Source organism: Halictus rubicundus, chromosome 15 (genome assembly GCF_050948215.1).
Source record: "Halictus rubicundus isolate RS-2024b chromosome 15, iyHalRubi1_principal, whole genome shotgun sequence".
NCBI lineage: Eukaryota > Metazoa > Arthropoda > Insecta > Hymenoptera > Halictidae > Halictus > Halictus rubicundus.
The window spans coordinates 3,554,606-3,572,534 of NC_135163.1; the positions used below are offsets into that span (position 1 = coordinate 3,554,606).

A 17,929-nucleotide genomic window follows, 5' to 3' on the forward strand; every position below is an offset into this window, starting at 1 on the left:
TCATTTCAAATGACCTCGGGAATCACCCTTTCCAAGTACAACATTTTCGGCCGAATAATAAAAACAATCGCGACGATCTCCACGAACCTCCGTGCAGACTCGCAGGAAGTAAAAATGGTCGTTTGCGTCGTTCACGAGTAATGTTTTATTGAATGTATAATTAGAAGGTAGTATTTACATTGATTCCATTTACCGGGACGAGTGACAGCGACGGTCAAGGGACCGGTCGGTTGTCACCGAGAAATCTCCCACGATCCTTTATCGATCGAATCGATCTACGGCTCCGATCAATCGTCCCATTTCCTCGTCGAAAACCAACCTTCCGGACACCGTCGGAGATCGATCGGTAAGGGAAGAGATCGGTTCGAGTCTTACAAGATCCGAGGGTACCATACATCCACGAAAGAAAGCGAGAAGTGTCCGTTTCCGCGTCACGGGTTCGACGTCTGTCATCCGACGACGAGATCCGCTCAGCAACTTACACGCTACATGTATTTGTACATACATATATATATATATATATGTACGTGCTTCTCGCGTACGCAACGAATATCTGTATATATGTAAGTGTATATGCATTTATATACGTATATTTATGTATTTATATATGTATAACGCACATTACGAAGGAGACGGCCATCGGGCACGCACCGAGAGACGTCAACGAGTCCCTGTCCCTTCACGGCGGAAAGCGGGACAGTGAATGCGAGCTGTTCTACGCGTTCGTGTCCCTTCCTTCGTCCAAGGTTACCGACGTATCCTCGTCGCCGTACCGTCGACGTCGAGTCCTACGTCGATTCCGAAACCGGGGACACCGGTCGACCGCGAATCGCAAGCGAACCGAGACATCACTGCGGCAATCGAGAAATCGGAGATCAAGAAGAACGCGGGTCTCCCGAGCGGCGGTACAAGGTCAACGAACAAGGTTCACACTTACTCTACACTTGCTGGAGCACCGAGTCTTGCGGTACACACGATTCGTTGGGTTTCACAGGGTTCCAGTGATCGCGCGCGCGCGCACACACACACGCACGCACAGGGACAGAGAACACAGTTGTCGAGGACACGCAACGTTCTTGCAGGGTCGACCCGAAGGACAGGCCGTAAGGTCTAGCGTCCGTCGATCGTCGATCGTCGGAGTCGGAGTCGTCCGTGGCGGAAGATGGCGGATCGGGTGGGTTAACGGCGGCCACTCCCGCAAGTTCGACCGGTGATTCACGTCGGGTAAAGGCTGGTGAAACTCGGTATCCTCCAGCTGACGGCCGCCAGGAGGGACACCAGAAAGTTGCTCGCCAAAATTGCGGGGCTAAGGTTCCGTCTGTCGCCGCCGTGCATCGCCGCCGGTTTCTCCTCCTCTGGAACCAGATTAGAAACACCGACTTTATTACAGCGGGGAACAGCCTCTCCTCTCGTCTCCGCCTCTATCAGCCCCCGCTCGCCGAGGAGGAGAGGAGGGCGAGAGGACGCTCGATGCTCGCACAAGACCGGTAAAATAGCCCCGGAGGGCGAACCACCACGCGACGTTTTAAACGAGCTCGACCAGTCCGACACCGACACGGCGAACCTTCTCCACCAGACTGGTCTGTTTTACTTCGTGGCCGATCCGGTTTAGCAGTCCGATCACGCGCCCCCCGCGCGATCTACGGAATCCACGTGACCGGAGCGCGGTTAAACTCGTCGTTCAACCCCCGTCTGTCCGGATATCTATTAAGCGGGCGTCCCGGTTTTATGGGGCGGAAGATCGATTTCTTTTCTTTTTTTTTAGTACCCTTGACGGGTCTTATTGTTTAGGGGACGCCGTTAAATTGACCTTTCGAACGCGTAAACAGAATGTATTGTGCGTTTCATCTCGAGAGAAAACTTTTGGTATATTGATTCTTTTAAGTGAATGCTTGGCTGGGTATGCATTGAAGGACGAAGGACACTGTCGGCATAAATTATATGTACCCTCGTTTTATTGCAGGTTTATTGTAGTAGATAGCGATATTGTTTCTTTCGGTTGCAAATAATAAGGCTTAACCCTTAACGGATCAGTGCCGCCATATAAGTGGCATGGCAGTTTTACTTACTGGGTCCAATGCCGCGTATATGGCGGCGAAAATAAAAAAAGAAAATAAAATATAAATATTTTCCTTTGTATACTTGGTATAAAAATGTTGGAGTCCACAGTTTCTCTTCGTGTGAAAAATACAGCGAGGAGTAAAACTGAATCCACACTATTTAAATCAGCATAGCTTTTTAAAAATTAGAAGGATTAGTTTATTAGACGAGGTGTAAAAAATTAAAAAAAGAAAATTGAATTGGTCGGAATGGCGAAAGAAACAGTAAAAGTTCTTTTTTACACCTCTTTATCTGAGCCAGTATTAAACATTTTTAAAATGCGTTTCATTCTCTCGGATAAATTATATGCACGCTGAAAATTTTACCGAGATTGGTTAATTCGTTTACGAGTCATAAACGATTAAAAGTGAGAAAAATTGCCATTTTTTATGATTTTCGACTTATAATCGCACTTTTAATCGTTTATAACTAGTAAACGAATTATCCAAAATTGGTGAAATTTTCAGCATGGATATAATTAATTCGAGTGAATAAAAGACATGTTTTAAATTTTCTATACAGGCTCAGGTAAAAAAGTTGGAAAAATCAATTTTTACTATTTCTTTCGCGATTCCGACTAATTCAAACTTTCCTCAAAAATAGTTTTCGACTCGTCTAATAAACTAATCCTTCTAACTTATCAATAACACTCAAGTCATTTGATCTAATTTTAAAAATGTTATGTTGTTTCAAATAGTGTGGATTCAGTTTTGCTCTCCAGTGTAGCTTGGACCTGGTGGGAAGTAAACTTGAAACTTGTTAAGGGTTAACTTCACCTTGGAAACCCAGAAAGTTTAAACTTTTTACTATGTAATCCTGTACATTTTGATGAGAAAATGCCAAAAGTCGCAGTTTTAAGGCGAGGAATTCACTGGTTCAAAGGTTATGCGCGCGTAAAGATAAAGATCGGTTTTTACCGTAAAATGATATACGTGTACTAAGCTTGGAGACTATAGTGCAATTTCTTGATTAAATTTCTTGAACAATCCAGTATTTTATAGTCGGAAGCTGTGCACGACAAATATCCATTTCTTTTTTTTACCGGAGGGTTCACTTTTAAACTTCTGAAATATCGACAACTTCTTCGGGAGTTCAAAGGTTTTGTTTCCTTTTATATCGGCGCGCTGTGGTGGCTCGATAGCGTGTCATATTCGAGGTCAAAACGCTTTTGATAGGGAAGCAAAGCTGGCGAAAATGCGAAAAGATTAGGGGACATAGCGAAAATTGAAATATGCAGAGGCAAATATTATTCTGTTCAGCGTCTACCGTTCAATATTCGGATACGGTGTAAATAAACTATTTGTTTTACGTTTCGGTTTATTTAATAGACGTCCAATTGAAATGTTTCACTCTCTATTCCTCTAGTTTTTTATTTTTCTTTCCGAGCGATATTGTGAAATGTGTTTCCAATCACTCGTTATTTCTGATTGTTATCGCTTGCTATTTTATCTTGTTACTGTTACACTGCCAATTGTACCTACTGGTTCACGGCGAGAATAAAATGTGTAATATGTTAGTTAATTTAATAAGATCAAGATTAATCGAGTATTTACTCAGATTAATTATTTTCTGTTCACACTACTTTTTAAGCACTGAAGGTGACCTTCAATTTTTTAAACGGAATGCTATATATTCTTTGCATTGTATGGTAGCGTCTATGAAAACAAATTCAATGATGTATCATTCAATGACCTTGAGATACAAGGTCAGAAATGAGCGAAATATTTTGAATTCATAATGAACGGAGGTCATATTGAACACGACATATAAATCATCTGAATGCCAGTAATTATTCGAAATATTTCCTCAGTTTCTGTCCTTGTGGGTGTCCCAAGGTCATCGAATGATTAATCACAGACTCGATCATAATACTCTATATCAGTTGTTACTCATTCTCGTAGAAAGTAGTATAGAGCCAAAAGGTCCGACAAGTAGTGTAAAATCGTCTAGAATAAATATCACACGATTAAGAAAAAAATCGAACACGTAGCTCACGTACACGACGTGTGTGTTTGTACGGGCACTGTGTGTCAAGGTCCATCGGATAGGCAGCGTACGATCTCGTCCGATCGTGGCCGTTGTAATGGGACACCGCGATTGATCGTGCGAGTAGTATAGATTGACTTGTAACTAGCAAAGTGCAGTCCGTTAATCGCCTATTCTAGTATCGCGCGATTACCAGCAATAGAGGGCCCGGTTAAGGAAAAAGTATTGGCCGGTTCTTAGGCGAGTGGAACACTAAAGCTCTGTCACATGCGTGCACCGTATCTCGACGATCAATCGCCGACGGAATATACATTGCGCGGCAGCCTCGTGGATTATTAATTACGTTTAAAAAGAAGAAAAATGAAACGGACCCATTGGAATGCATTTATGCAAGGGTATTACCGGCGCTACGGGTACAACCGGAAAATAACTGTGATTCCCCGTGAAAAATGAACCGGAAAATCTTTCCCGCGAGAATCAATTCCGCCGTCGTCCATTTTATTCCGCATGCGTGGGATTTATACTCTTCGGTAAAACGATAGCGCGCACATGTTATTAGAAACGAGTCCTGACTGGGTAGAAATGCGGAGACAATATAGCTTGGAGAGTTTGAGGTTAGGATTTATAGCGCTATGTTCTTACTGACTACAGTGTTTTCTCTATATATGTCGCCAAGGCCTCTGTGATAAACGTCGCGGAATTATCCCCACTACCGCGGCGTATACCCCGTGAGGCCTCGGACGCCGAGTAGTATAAACATAACACAGGTCGGGCACATCTATACGATACACGACGCTGGTATGTTGTCGACATATATCGAGAATTCACTGTACTTCTCTGGAAGTTCGCTGGCTCCTCTTTGCTTGTCCGTGATATTTAACGATCTTGAGTAATTATACTCACTGAGGTCCTAATGAAAGAAAGTATAATCGTGGGTGTAGCATCGCACGCCGAGGAGCCTCGGCCTCGCCGAGGAATGCATAACACTCCTGGACGATACATGTCACTGACAAGTCCCGTGTTGTTGACATATATCGAGAATTAACTCAGATGGCGTGCCATCTTTAATTTCTCGAAGACTGCATTTCTGAATGACACACGCGGTACCATAGTTGTTGGGACGCGGAGAAAGGTGAGTAAAGTTGACCTGGCTTTCCGAGCAAGCAGGAGACAAGCGGAAATGGTAAGAGATAAACAAAAAGTCGTGTCGTGACTATTAAAAATCGGACATTTGATACGCAATATAATCCTGCCCACCAGCGTTATGATTTGGCTCACCTTCGATCACATGAACGACCACGTACGAGGACCTCGCGTTGCTCGGGTCGCACGTGTAATTCCCGCCGTGCACCGGCTTCGTTTTGTTCACCATTAGGATCGATCCGTTCTTCGTTAGCTCGACTTTCACGCCCGGCTCCTCGTCGTAATTGATCATGCGACCCTGACGATACCAGAAGACGTACTGCGGCGACTCCGCCGCCGCCATCAGTTGACACTCCAGCCGAAGACTCGAGCCCTGCTTCACATGCAAATCAGGCGCGCCAGGTATGACCGAGTACGCCTCCGTGATTCGCAAGCGGACGAAATGCCGTTGCACTGGATGCGACGTAATCTGAAATACCGAAGACCCTAATTACTCCGTGGAACGTCGCGGTCGACAAGGTTCGCGCGGCCCTGATGAATTTTGAAGACGCACAGCGAGCGGTCTCCAGTTGTTAGAGCACTCGAGTTCGACGTGTGATTTCACACTGAACCAGCGGCGGATCGTTCATTTTCGGACCCTGGGCTAACGATGTTCGGGGGACTACCCAATTAACGCAAATTAATTGAAGTACCAAAAATTTTTGTATGAATTATGTTTTCTTCAGTTTTTAAATTTAAATTCTTGATCGCGAAGGAAGGGAAGAAGAGGATTTTGAATAATTAATTAAACATGTCTAGAGTGTATGTTACGTTTCACGAAATTTATAGGCAAACGTGGAAACAATTCTTTGCACAATGTATTCATGAAAGAACCGGCAAGTGTAACAAACGAAATTTTCATTTCTCACAGTGGAATAAGGTCGCATATTTCACCAGCTGATTGTTTCATTGTAACATTGAGCAAATTGTGTCGGGACAAATTGTTTTTACATCCCCCTATAAATTTCATGCAACGTAGCATACAGCCTTCTGCTGGACATCCATTCATTTCTTGAACACTGATAAGAGCAGAATCTTTGGCATGGCTGAAACCGACCCGGTGCTTCCTGCCACATTCATTATCTAAGCATTCATAGTCCGTCGCAACAAGCTTCGTGATGTTAACTCCATTTAAAGGCGCTATCATGCTTCGCGTAACGCTCATACAACGTACATTACGGAATATGGTCAGAGTGTCATTAATCAAACGTAAGTAGCATGGCCCTACCATTAATCAGACAGGCAATAAAAGTCCGTTTTCAATCAGGCAAGTGGCACAAGGCCGTCATACATCAAACATAAGGCTCGAAACAATGACTGAGATCCCAACGAGTACAAGTCCATATTTCAAAGGAGTGTTCGGTCAATTTCTTTCGACGTTTCTGCGCACAGTGACTCTCATTAATATTCGGACACTTTTAAAAGAACGATAAATTTTTCAATATTGGACCACACGACTGGCAGTTTTTTGAGAACACGCATAACTTTTGAACCACCAGTGAATTCCTAACGTTAAAACTTGGATTTCTGGCATCTTCCCGTCAAAATCTACAGGATTATATAAAAAGAAGTTAAAAATCACTGGGTTGCCAAGGTGAAGTTTCACCACAACTTTTAATATTTTCTCTGCAATTCCGAGCGATTGCAATTATTCAACAAAATTTTTTTCACATCATATAGTAAACTAACTGTTCTAACTTTTTATAAAAATTCAAGTCGAATATTCCAATACTACAAAAATTATCGTCTTTTTAAGGGTGTCCGAATATTAATGGGTTCATCAGCTAAAAGTTCTAACGAGATGCGAATCAGCACAGAATTTTGCCGAATCATTGTTTCAACGGGACGAATCATTGTAGTCCGATTTGAGGCGGAACACGAAACCTGACCGCGAGCCTGCTACCGGAAACGCGAGAATGACCTTAAACAAAGGTCAGACTGCCATATTTCATAGTGAGCACAATGTCCAAGCGGTTAGGATTTAATGTAGCGGATAATGCCGAGCATTAAACACATCTATGAACTTTCTTGACCTTATGCGTCCATTGTTGCGTGCTCTATTCGAGTTGGCCGGTGCTGGCATTTCGGCTGATATTTCGTCCCGGCGTGGTAATGTATTACGGCCGATGTAATTAAATGGCCGCCGGGCGATATTAATGTTCAGCGAACGTTTTATACGGGCTATCTGTTCATTTTGTTTCGCGCTATTGTCCAAGCAGAAAGAAATGCTTCATAAAAGTCGCCGGAAAATTGTGCCCCGTAAATTTAGGATACGGCCGTGGTTTTTACGAGCGAACGAATGATATGCACGGAGCGAACGCGGCCGGTGAAGCATGATGCGCTCTTCGAACAAAGAAACGCGGATTTTATTGTACGCGGATGCATCGGCCGCGGGCGCATACCTGACACTCGTAGATGCCTGCATCTTCGATGGTTACCGCTCGTATCTGCAGCGTCCAATCAGTGCTCGAATGGATCACGACAAATCGTTTGTCGACCGAGTGGGTGTTCATGCCGACGGTTAGCAGCTGCCGGTCTTTCACCCATGTGATCTGCAACACGAGACAAACAATGATCCAGTTATTAGGGGGACCCATAAGTAATCGATTATTTTGAAATGTAAAACAAACTTTGTAGTAACTTTGTAGTAAGTTTTTATTTCTTAATTTATTATATAATCTCCATCATTATCAAGGACAGTTCCTGCAAATTTTCAATCCCCCTCTTATAGAAATCCAGGGTCCGTGAAGCAAAATATGGTGCCTCCTTACATCTTCTACAGAAGTGAATGTTTTATTTCTTAACCGTTTGACTGCTAAGCAATTCTTGCATGAACGCACGAAAACTGCGGTACATATTTTGACTTGATGTTGTCAAATAAAACACTCTCATTTAGACAAATATCAATCAATTGTAATAATTCTTTTCGTATTATAAAGGAACAATGTTAATTGTGATTGTGAATAAGAAAAAATAAACATTAAATTGTTTTTTTCTTTGAAAATTAAAATTTATAAAAAGATAATAATGCTATCATCACTACTTGTGTCTGTTCTTTCACCATCCTCAGAATCACTAGCAATCGAATCAACGTCCGAAATAATAGCCCGTGGCATGGTTATTTTTTAAAAATAATATATAAAAACGGTAAAAAGTTATTTTAGAATGCACTCGTGTTACAAAGTACGCGTGAGGAAAGACTACGTTCACTCCCACGGAGCAACAAAGACACACTGTAACTCGCAGCGCAAATGCGCTGCGTCGCGGTTTTCGAGACAAATGAACGCAGCGCTTTTGCGCCGCGTAGCAGTCGAACGGTTAAATAATGTTCCAGAGATCTGAAAAGATGATAATCGAAGGGCGCAATATCCGGTGAGTACGGGGGATGCGATAAAACTTCCCATTGCAATTCTTTGATTTTTTCCCGAGTGAGTTTCGCTGTATGGGACCGGGCATTGTCGATTTGCAGTATTACACCTTTTCTGTGGACTAAAGATGCCCCCTTTTCCAATAGTTCTGAATACAGCCGCTGTAATTGCTGGCAATACAACTCAGCAGCAACTGTTTCTCCAGGTTTCAACAACTCAAAGTGAATTATGCCACGACAGTCCCACCAAATGCACAGTAACACCTTTCTAAGCGATAAGCTAGGTTTAGGGGTTGATATTGCGGTTTGATTTGCAGAAAGCCATTGCTTGGAACGCTTTATGTTGTCATAAAGAATCTATTTTTCATCGCCGGTAACGATTCTGCTAAGAAATGGATCTCTACGAAATCTGGATAGCAATGAAGTGCAAATTGATCGACGAATGTTCTTGTTGGTCTCAGATAATTGATGCGGTACCCATATTCCTTGCCTATTTGCCTTTCCCATTTCGTGTAGGTGCCTTTGTATAGTTGACCACGTGGACCCAAGGCTTCTCGATAATTCTTGTATACTTCATTTTGGATCAGCTTCCACTAGAGATTTTAGGGTGTCGTTATCAAATTCAACTGGTCGTCCACTTCGAGGCCTGTCAGAGGGATCATAATCACCAGCAGCAAACCTTCTGAACCAACGTTGACACTTGTTGACCTTCAATACATCTCCATAAACATCGCAAATTTTCTTTGTTGTTACCGTTGCATTAAATGCCGCATGAAAATGAAAAAGTATGCAATGACGAATATGATCCTCGGAAGGTACGGAGTCGCCATCTTACTACAGTGTTGTAAAAAAAATGATACTTTTTAGAATATTTTGAGCACAGGCTTCTTTACCGAAAACTGTAAAAGAATACGTATTTCCTCTTCAAAGACCGGTACAGAACTAAAGGCACAACAAATTCTTTGCAAATAATTGATTACTTATGGGTACCCCTAATACAATGATGACTATACTTAGCGAGTGCACTTTTTAGACATTTTTAACGTACAGTATAGAAACATTTGATTCTTTTCGCTTTCAACCGGAAATGCTCGATTCTAGTTCAATAATTAAAACATTCCCGATATATGTCGCTGGATAGACCCGTGTTTCGGACATATATCGAGTAAACACTGTACTTGGAACAATTTGCGGACGCGGGTCCTATGGAAAATTTTCTTTGAAAAAAGACTGGCAGGGTAACTGAATATTCGACGAATGGTGGAAGAGCTCTTAGCAGGCGCAATTATTGTGCTTTTCCCTCCGAGCGGGAGGTCGTAGTCAGGAATGCAATGAAATAAATCATTTATGAATCGTGAACAAAGGGTGTAACGAAATAAATAATCCTTTTTGTAGTAATAATAAAGAGGTTATTCAAGGGGGAATTCCGCAGCAATTAATTCAGATTGAAATACCGCGTTATGTTCGCCTTTTTAAAAACAATTTACTAACAACACTTTGAGCACGAAGAGAGCGTCTTTATGTACGATGGGTACATATTATTTTTAATTAATGCTCCGGCACAGATCCCGTAATCTGTTTCAAAGACTTCCCTTGTGATGTACACGCGAAATAATGTATAGGTGAAAACGAGTCGCGGTTCAGCGGAGGCGTTAAAAGCATTTCGGCCATTTACGGTAACAACGTATAGGAAACAGCGTGTATCATATCAGCGAGGGGGAGGGGGATGGGAGGAGGGGGTAAGCCAAGCTTGCGTCCAATATCAATTACGGAGGCCATTAGTGCACCCTAATTTCGGGCCAATTTTCATTCCTGACCGTAGTGACCACGAAACTTTACTCAATTTGCCCGACACCCGTCGCTTCCCTGTTCTCCCTGTCCAGAACACTTAAAAATACCTTCATTGTTGCTCGATACAGCGACAGAGATGTTTTGTCGGCCATTCTGCGTGAGACAATAACGACATTTCTGAATGTATTGCACAATACGGAGTAAAGAATAATATTCTAACAAACGAAGTTTTTTGGTTGTCTATGAAATGACCGAGTTCAGAATGCAACTTTTATGAAGTGTTTTAATCGAAAAATACTATCATAATCTACAGGTTTACTATACAGGGTGATTAAAAAATGGTTCCATACTTATAGGCCTTATTCACCGTGAATCGTAAAAAAAAGGTCTAATCAACATAGGCCCTGAAAGCAATTCTGTCTTTGTAAAATCATCTTTTGTTATTTATTACTGGACAGCGGATTTTATGCATTTATGACAAAAATGAGTAGGTGTAATTTAAAATAGTAACCACATTAGGAGAATTTAAGAACACTCTTATGTTATTTTCAATCTACTAAACATATTAAGAAAGAAAATAAATTTCTATTTCACTTCAGTTTGTTGCAATTCTGGTAAAAATTTTTATTTCCGCATACAGATCCGCTGTCTATTTATTACTGTTCCATATGTCATAACTGGTTCTCTTCGCAACACATCGAGTGTATACACTTCGTAAACGTAACTGCAGATTTGTACTATGACTTGTGTTTACAATCTTGTGTTTACAATCTTGTGTTTACGCGTACCTCTTGTGTTTACAACCTCGAGTTCCAACTTCTCTGTGCCAGAAGCGAAATAATATAATCGTGATATGGCACGTTAATAAATAATAATAGTTGAAAGGATTGCTTTCCTGACCCCAGTTAATTAAAAAAATCATTTCCATCCTTTCGGACAAATTGCAGATAGAGAAAAAAGAAATATGCGATGAATATTTTGGCGAGCACTATACCGCACTAAAAGCGTATCAAAATTCGGCATTCGTCACTTGTATAAAAGTATAAAAAATTTCAGCGAACTGATGGTAGTATTTATTCATCTTAGCTAGATTAACGTTTGCTAATTTCACGTACACGGTACTTCAACGTTGCATTACCAAAATATACAATTTTTAATAAGCACAAAAAAGCAGGTCCATATTTTTACGTCGTCAAAGCAGGGAAACCATTTCGGTTAATTAATTTTAATTAATTTGAATTAATTACGTGCCTTTGAACGGTGGAGAAACATGAGACATTCAACAACTTTTATAAAATATACAATTACGCTCGCTTAACAGTAACTGCGTTGAGTAAAAAATGTGACTGGTATATACGTTATTTTAGGAAAATTTCAAGACTGAATTTATTCAGATTGCTCGACATTTTTATGACAATGTGTGCTTTAACGAAGAGGTTTATTCACTAATTTCTGATGGAAGCATCCTTCTTCAAAGAGAGACATCCTTTTTAGCTCAACCAGTTCGAAAAGTGGAAGCTAACCTTGAACGACCTTGAAAGCCTACAGCTTCGGTAGTTCTTCAAAATTTTGAAATTTTACACTTTTTCAAATATCAGAAAAGTGTAAGAATAGAAATTCGATTGTTTCGCAGATCTAGACCGTAGCCTACCCTTAAGGGCCCGGTCTTCGTAGATTCGCGATAAGGTAGAGTGACTACATTACCGTCAAAAAATGGTTCTACGTGCCTCAAGTTTTCGTCCTTATATAAGAATATTTTGTCGCTGGTAAAGGGCTCATTCGAAAGAGGAAGGTTCAATCTAGTGCTCGCTGGTCAGGAGCTGCCGAGATTATGCAGATATTTGGTAATATAAGCGTTAGAAGTAGGCCAATAATTGACGATGCGCGTGCCGTGGAATCTAAACATTTTTATGCCATTGGCTGAGTTTTCTGGATGAAATCGAGAGCAGCGCGCAGTAGAAAATATCTCCAGCTACAAATTGAGCTATATTTTGTCTTCACTCTCTGCGAGATTTCTGGCATCAGAATTCATAATATCGACAATACAGTGCAAAAAATGTGACAAGTGTAGTCACAGACTTAAGACCCGTCGGATCAAGACCAAGACCAAGAGGGCTGTGAATGGAAATAATTAATTAAAAAGTCACGTGACTATCCCGGGCCCTTAAGAACTTGCACGATCGTGATGCTCCAAGCGCCACCGAATGGAACTCGCAATTTACGTTTGCTCGTGCTGGATGTGCTCTTCGACTAGCTGACTCCGGTATCTTCCTGAAGGCTCGATAATCGACGTACCAATCAAGCCTCGACACGTTTGCAATCAATCAATCCATTCTTGGCTCGCGGAACGTTTACAACGGCCTGTTTTAATGCTCAGCCCGCGTTCTAATTACTGCGATTCCATCTAATATGTCTGAAGGGAACCGGTTGCCGGGATATGACACTCCAGAATCCACCGAGCACCGGTAATCCCGGATGTTTCCTATAATCCCGGGTTCCACCGTGAAAAGGACCTACCTTCCAGACCCCTCGTCGTCTAATAGCAAATCCAATATTTCGACCGAGTCTCCGTGTCTGTGCGCCTGTGTGCCCGAACGGTTCTGGCACACTGTTCCGCGCAACATACCCCGGAACGCTACGAGTTATCGAGGACTCGAGTTTTCCTCGATCAGCACAAGAAGTTAACCGCGAACTTTGTCCTTGTCCTGTCGAACACATCCGACGCCGAGCAGGAAAGACAATGCCGAACTCCCGACGTTTACCCTGATCACTTTGACTGGCAGCGGTGTGCTGGATAATTTGCAAATTTCGTGTAAACGATACCCTCCGCCGTTCCAGCGAATGCTCACTCCAAGATTCAGAGATCTGCACCCTAAACTTCAGAATATTGTCTGTTTCTGTTACAGAAAACTGACCGGTGGGGTGTCGTTTCGTTTTTCGAATTCGATTTCTGTTAGTTCTCAATTTAACACGCTGTTCGTCATATAAATACACTTTAGTACTTTTATACTCGGAATACGGCAATCTATCGAAATCCAGCATAAAAAGTTGGACATTCCATTTAAAAAAAAAACATGGGTGACCTCTACATATTCTGTACGCCTCCACTTGCAAGAATATATTTATATTATGTAGTTTCTTAAACCCTGAAACTTCTGTATGTAACATTTTCTCGTATTGTTTGAAATAATCAAGATATTTAAGGGGACAGAGTTCGTGGGACACACTGTATATAGTTGTATGTCATGTATATTTTGTTCTGAAGAGTTTGTTTGTGTGTTCACCGATAACGAAAGTAACTGTGTGCTGTATATTGTTGTATATTATAATGTGGGATGAATGGTTCATTGTGCGTGCGTGCGTGCGGGCGACCGGATCATGTTGCGACGGTCCGGCGCCGGTATGTTTGGAAAACTCGAGTGACTGAAGAGGCGTGAATGAAAAGTGTTTAGGTCTAAGTGATAGGAGAGTTTGTGTATTTCTAAGAATGAAAGCGATGGATGCAAGAAACAGAGTGCAAGCGAGATGAATGCAAGGGGGTGAAAGACTATAAAGCGTGGATGTTCGGTAAGAGCGGAGAGAGTAGAGTTGCGACTGCCTTGCGAGAAAGAGCGTTAATCGTGTCAGCGTTATTTCTTTTAAATATATTAGTATTCAGCAACGTGTTTCAAAGAGATTAATCTCCCCATTTCCCAAGATTCCTACAATAACGGTGTTCCGTTCTGCATGGCCCGTCTTGTAAACTACCGTTTCCGGAGAACGAGGTTGTTCTATTGACATTTCATAGCGAACGCTGATACTTCGGGAATTCAAATTGGGACATAAAGCTGCAGAAGCTCCTTCAAGTATACCGAAAGCCCGCGGCGACGACACAGCTGGTGAACACATAAGACGTCGTTGGTTTAAGAAATTTCGTTTAGGTGACACAAGCTTCAGCGGGATCAAGAAAACAGGGGGTGTAAACTTCCTCCGAGTCTTCGAAGACAGTGTCAACACTACGACTTTATCAGACGGGTGGAAAAGAACCGTCTCAGAATTTTTCTTTCGCTAACGTAACCAAAATTAATAAAAATCGTGATCTGTTTTCTTCGAAATTCCCACCAATTTAAAAACAAAATGTACACATTATTTAGTAAACTAAGTCTTCTGACATCTCAAGGAGGCTCAAGTCGGAAAGAAGACGTAAAGAGTAAATGATGGTTGTAAGTCATTGATGACATGAATAGCGTAGAGCGTCCCGCAGACATGCGAGGAGTAAGACTGATTCTATCGGCATGCATCAGAGTGCAGCTTACAAGTCGACGCGTGGTATAACCTTCTAATACCATAGATGACCTTCAAAAGACCTTGACGACAACAACAGTCTGAAAATTTGTTTACATCCATATCAATTCCCTCTTTAACATTTCCTTCCATCTTCAATCTTGTGAATGAGATATTTAGGTGTTCTGTTTCTCGTGAATCACCCTGTAGAGACAAATAATGATATTGGCAATGAGAGGTTGGTGGAAGTTTCATACCATAGATGACCTTCAAAAGACCTTGACGACAACAACAGTCCGAATATTTGTTTACATCCATATCAATTCCCTCTTTAACGTTTCCTTCCATCTTCAATCTTGTGAATGAGATATTTAGGTGTTCTGTTTCTCGTGAATCACCCTGTAGAGACAAATAATGATATTGGCAATGAGAGGTTGGTGGAAGTTTCATACCATAGATGACCTTCAAAAGACCTTGACGACAACAACAGTCCGAAAATTTGTTTACATCCATATCAATTCCCTCTTTAACATTTCCTTCTATCTTCAATCTTCTGAATGAGATATTTAGGTGTCCTGTTTCTCGTGAATCACCCTGTAGAGACAAATAATGATATTGGCAATGAGAGGTTGGTGGAAGTTTCATACCATAGATGACCTTCAAAAGACCTTGACGACAACAACAGTCTGAAAATTTGTTTATATCCATATCAATTCCCTCTTTAACATTTCCTTCCATCTTCAATCTTGTGAATGAGATGTTTAGGTGTTCTGTTTCTCGTGAATCACCCTGTACAGACAAATAATGATATTGGCAATGAGAGGTTGGTGGGGGTATCGAGTATTACTTTAACAATTGTATATAGAAAACATAAGCGTCGCGACCATCATAGCGTAATTCCACGTCCCTGGATCGGTGAAGGTTTATGAAAAGTTTTCGCCGCAGAAATGACCTTCGCCTAGATGTTCGAGGTCAATAATTTTTTGATCGTACAGAACTCGTGTAGAACCTGCGAGAAACATCGCTGAGGCGTCATCTGATCATGGGATTCGAGTTTACAAAGTGGTCGGGGCAATGGCGGGTCGCTGATTTCCATAATAAAGAAGCACGAGTCAGCGGCGGCGGAATTTCGGCGGCGTTCTAGGAGCCACAATGGCCTCGTCGAACGGGCTTTTAGCTCGGTGAACTAGTTTGTTAAGATCTCGACAAGATAGGAAACGCGACCATAACGTTATCCCGTGATCGTTGGGAAGACATCCTCCACAGTTCGCGGCAATTCCCATTCGAGAGATTAAGAATGGAGAGGATGTTGGGGAGGGGGTGTGCTCGTGGGACGATCGGGGGGGACGAAGTTAGTGGATGCTGCGGATAGCCGTTTCCAATTAAGCTTCCGTCGGTGTTGGTGAACGCTCTCTTGAAAAGCTCGCGCGCTCTGGTTTGTGTGTGTGTGTGTGTGTGTGTGTTTGGATCCACATCTGCGTTCATCGCACGTACGCTTGCTCCTCGGGCCGTGGTTCTAGGTGCAGGTAGCACTGCTCCACGTTATACAAAGTCTTTCTTGCCTGCTCGAGCTTTAATAGCTCCCCTTGGGAATTCCCGGAACATCGGTCGCCCGATTCCCCGTCTAAGAAGACCGATGGCTTGAAACAATGTCAAAGGGAATTAGGGGTCGCGTAATGAAGTCGGCGTTTTAGCCCGCTACGCAATTTACATTTCGCCGAGAGCTTTCATCGATCTGAATATTAACCAGGATCTCGTCCCGGAGATGCTTTAAAGCTCCTCCCTGGTAATCAGTTTTTAACGGAATTAAGTTCATTGTTCACCTGATCAATCTTGGCCATGCGGAACGGGCGTTATTGCCGCGCCGGAAAGGCGGACGAGCTGCGACAATCGGCGCGCCGGTACCGCTTTAATTATTCGACGCTTATTAATTAATAGTTTTATGCTCAAGGAATAATGCTTCTTTGCTGAATACGTCCCTTCGAGGAGCTGCCTCGGATGCCCTCTTCTTGTTTCAATCCTTTGCAGTACGGTTTCTTTTTTACCGTCAAAGGGATTAGAACTTCTTTGTCGAAGAAGAAGAAAATTTTTGTTATTTCGAGAAATGCAGAAGAAGAAACTGTTTGCTTTCAATTGATTCTGCCGTGCACATCGATGACAAATATTTTGAGATTTTATATTTTTTGGACTATCTCGATCATTTCATATCGATAAGCAGAATATTCCTGTCGATTTCAACAATAAAATACAATTTCATACCGGTGTAAAGAAAGATAATAACATACATATACTTATTATATTCTGTACGAAATCTTCGTTAAAAGTCTGACACGATATTACGAAAAATGTAAATAATATTTTTCTGGTTTTATTGAAATCTCATAAATACTTTCAAGAGGAAACAGTCAGCTAAACTGCAGCATACTTTTCTAAAAATTCGAGACTTTTCTTCGCAAGATTCTATTGTCACGAACGTGGAAGTGTTTATGAATACACTATCGAGAGGTGACACATTATTTTATTAAAATTCGAGACTTTTCTTCGCAAGATTCTATTGTCACGAACATGGAAGAGTTTATGAATACACTATCGAGAGGTGACACATTATTTTATTAAAATTCGAGACTTTTCCTCCCAAGATTCTATTGTCATGAACATCGGAGTATTTATGAATACACTATCGGGAGCTAACACATCAGAAGTTCTGGAACCAACTTTGTGCGGTTCGAATATGCAAATGTAATCAAATAAGACACTATTTCTGACAAAAAGTACGCGAAACCCGGGAAAATAAAACTTGCGCGCTGAAATCGAGTTCGATTCACAATTCCAGAACGTAAAATATTTTGCAAGGGACGTTCGGCGAGTGATTTATATGCACAATTTTTTATTGAACCAATCCTGGAATTTTACCGTATTTGCTTTTACTACTTTTGTACTCTATAAGAGAAAACCATCCTTTTCGCACATGTCGCTCCTTTTACTTTGCGCGCTCGTAAGTCGTAAACTACAAAAGATATCGAGGAAACATTTACATAAATTTTACGCCGCTTCTAGAGCTCCATGTATCCGCGAGAAATAATTTTTTTTACGAAAATTGAATCCACTCTTCCCCTTCGAAAATTTCCATCCTCTTCAGATACATAGAAGCTTTTACTCGAAATCCAGTTGCATAATTCAGCTGGAAAAAATAAAAATTTCTCAAAGAACACGAGGGAAAAATAATTTTTTCTCTTGTCA

The 17,929-nt window shown here is 41.7% G+C and overlaps 1 protein-coding gene across 2 annotated transcripts in view; it reads right to left on the bottom strand.

Annotated features, from left to right (window-relative positions):
* Positions 1-797: 797 nt before the first annotated feature.
* The window catches only part of LOC143361776 (zwei Ig domain protein zig-8), a 134,278-nt gene continuing 117,146 nt past the window's right edge, over positions 798-17,929 (bottom strand). For both annotated transcript variants that reach the window (XM_076801407.1, XM_076801408.1), the window contains exons 5-7: positions 7,671-7,820; positions 5,365-5,698; positions 798-1,355 (exon numbers count right to left, since the gene is read on the bottom strand). In XM_076801407.1, coding sequence (XP_076657522.1) covers positions 1,216-1,355; positions 5,365-5,698; positions 7,671-7,820 — 624 coding nt within the window. In that variant the 3' untranslated portion in view covers positions 798-1,215. The remainder of the gene's footprint in view (positions 1,356-5,364; positions 5,699-7,670; positions 7,821-17,929) is intronic.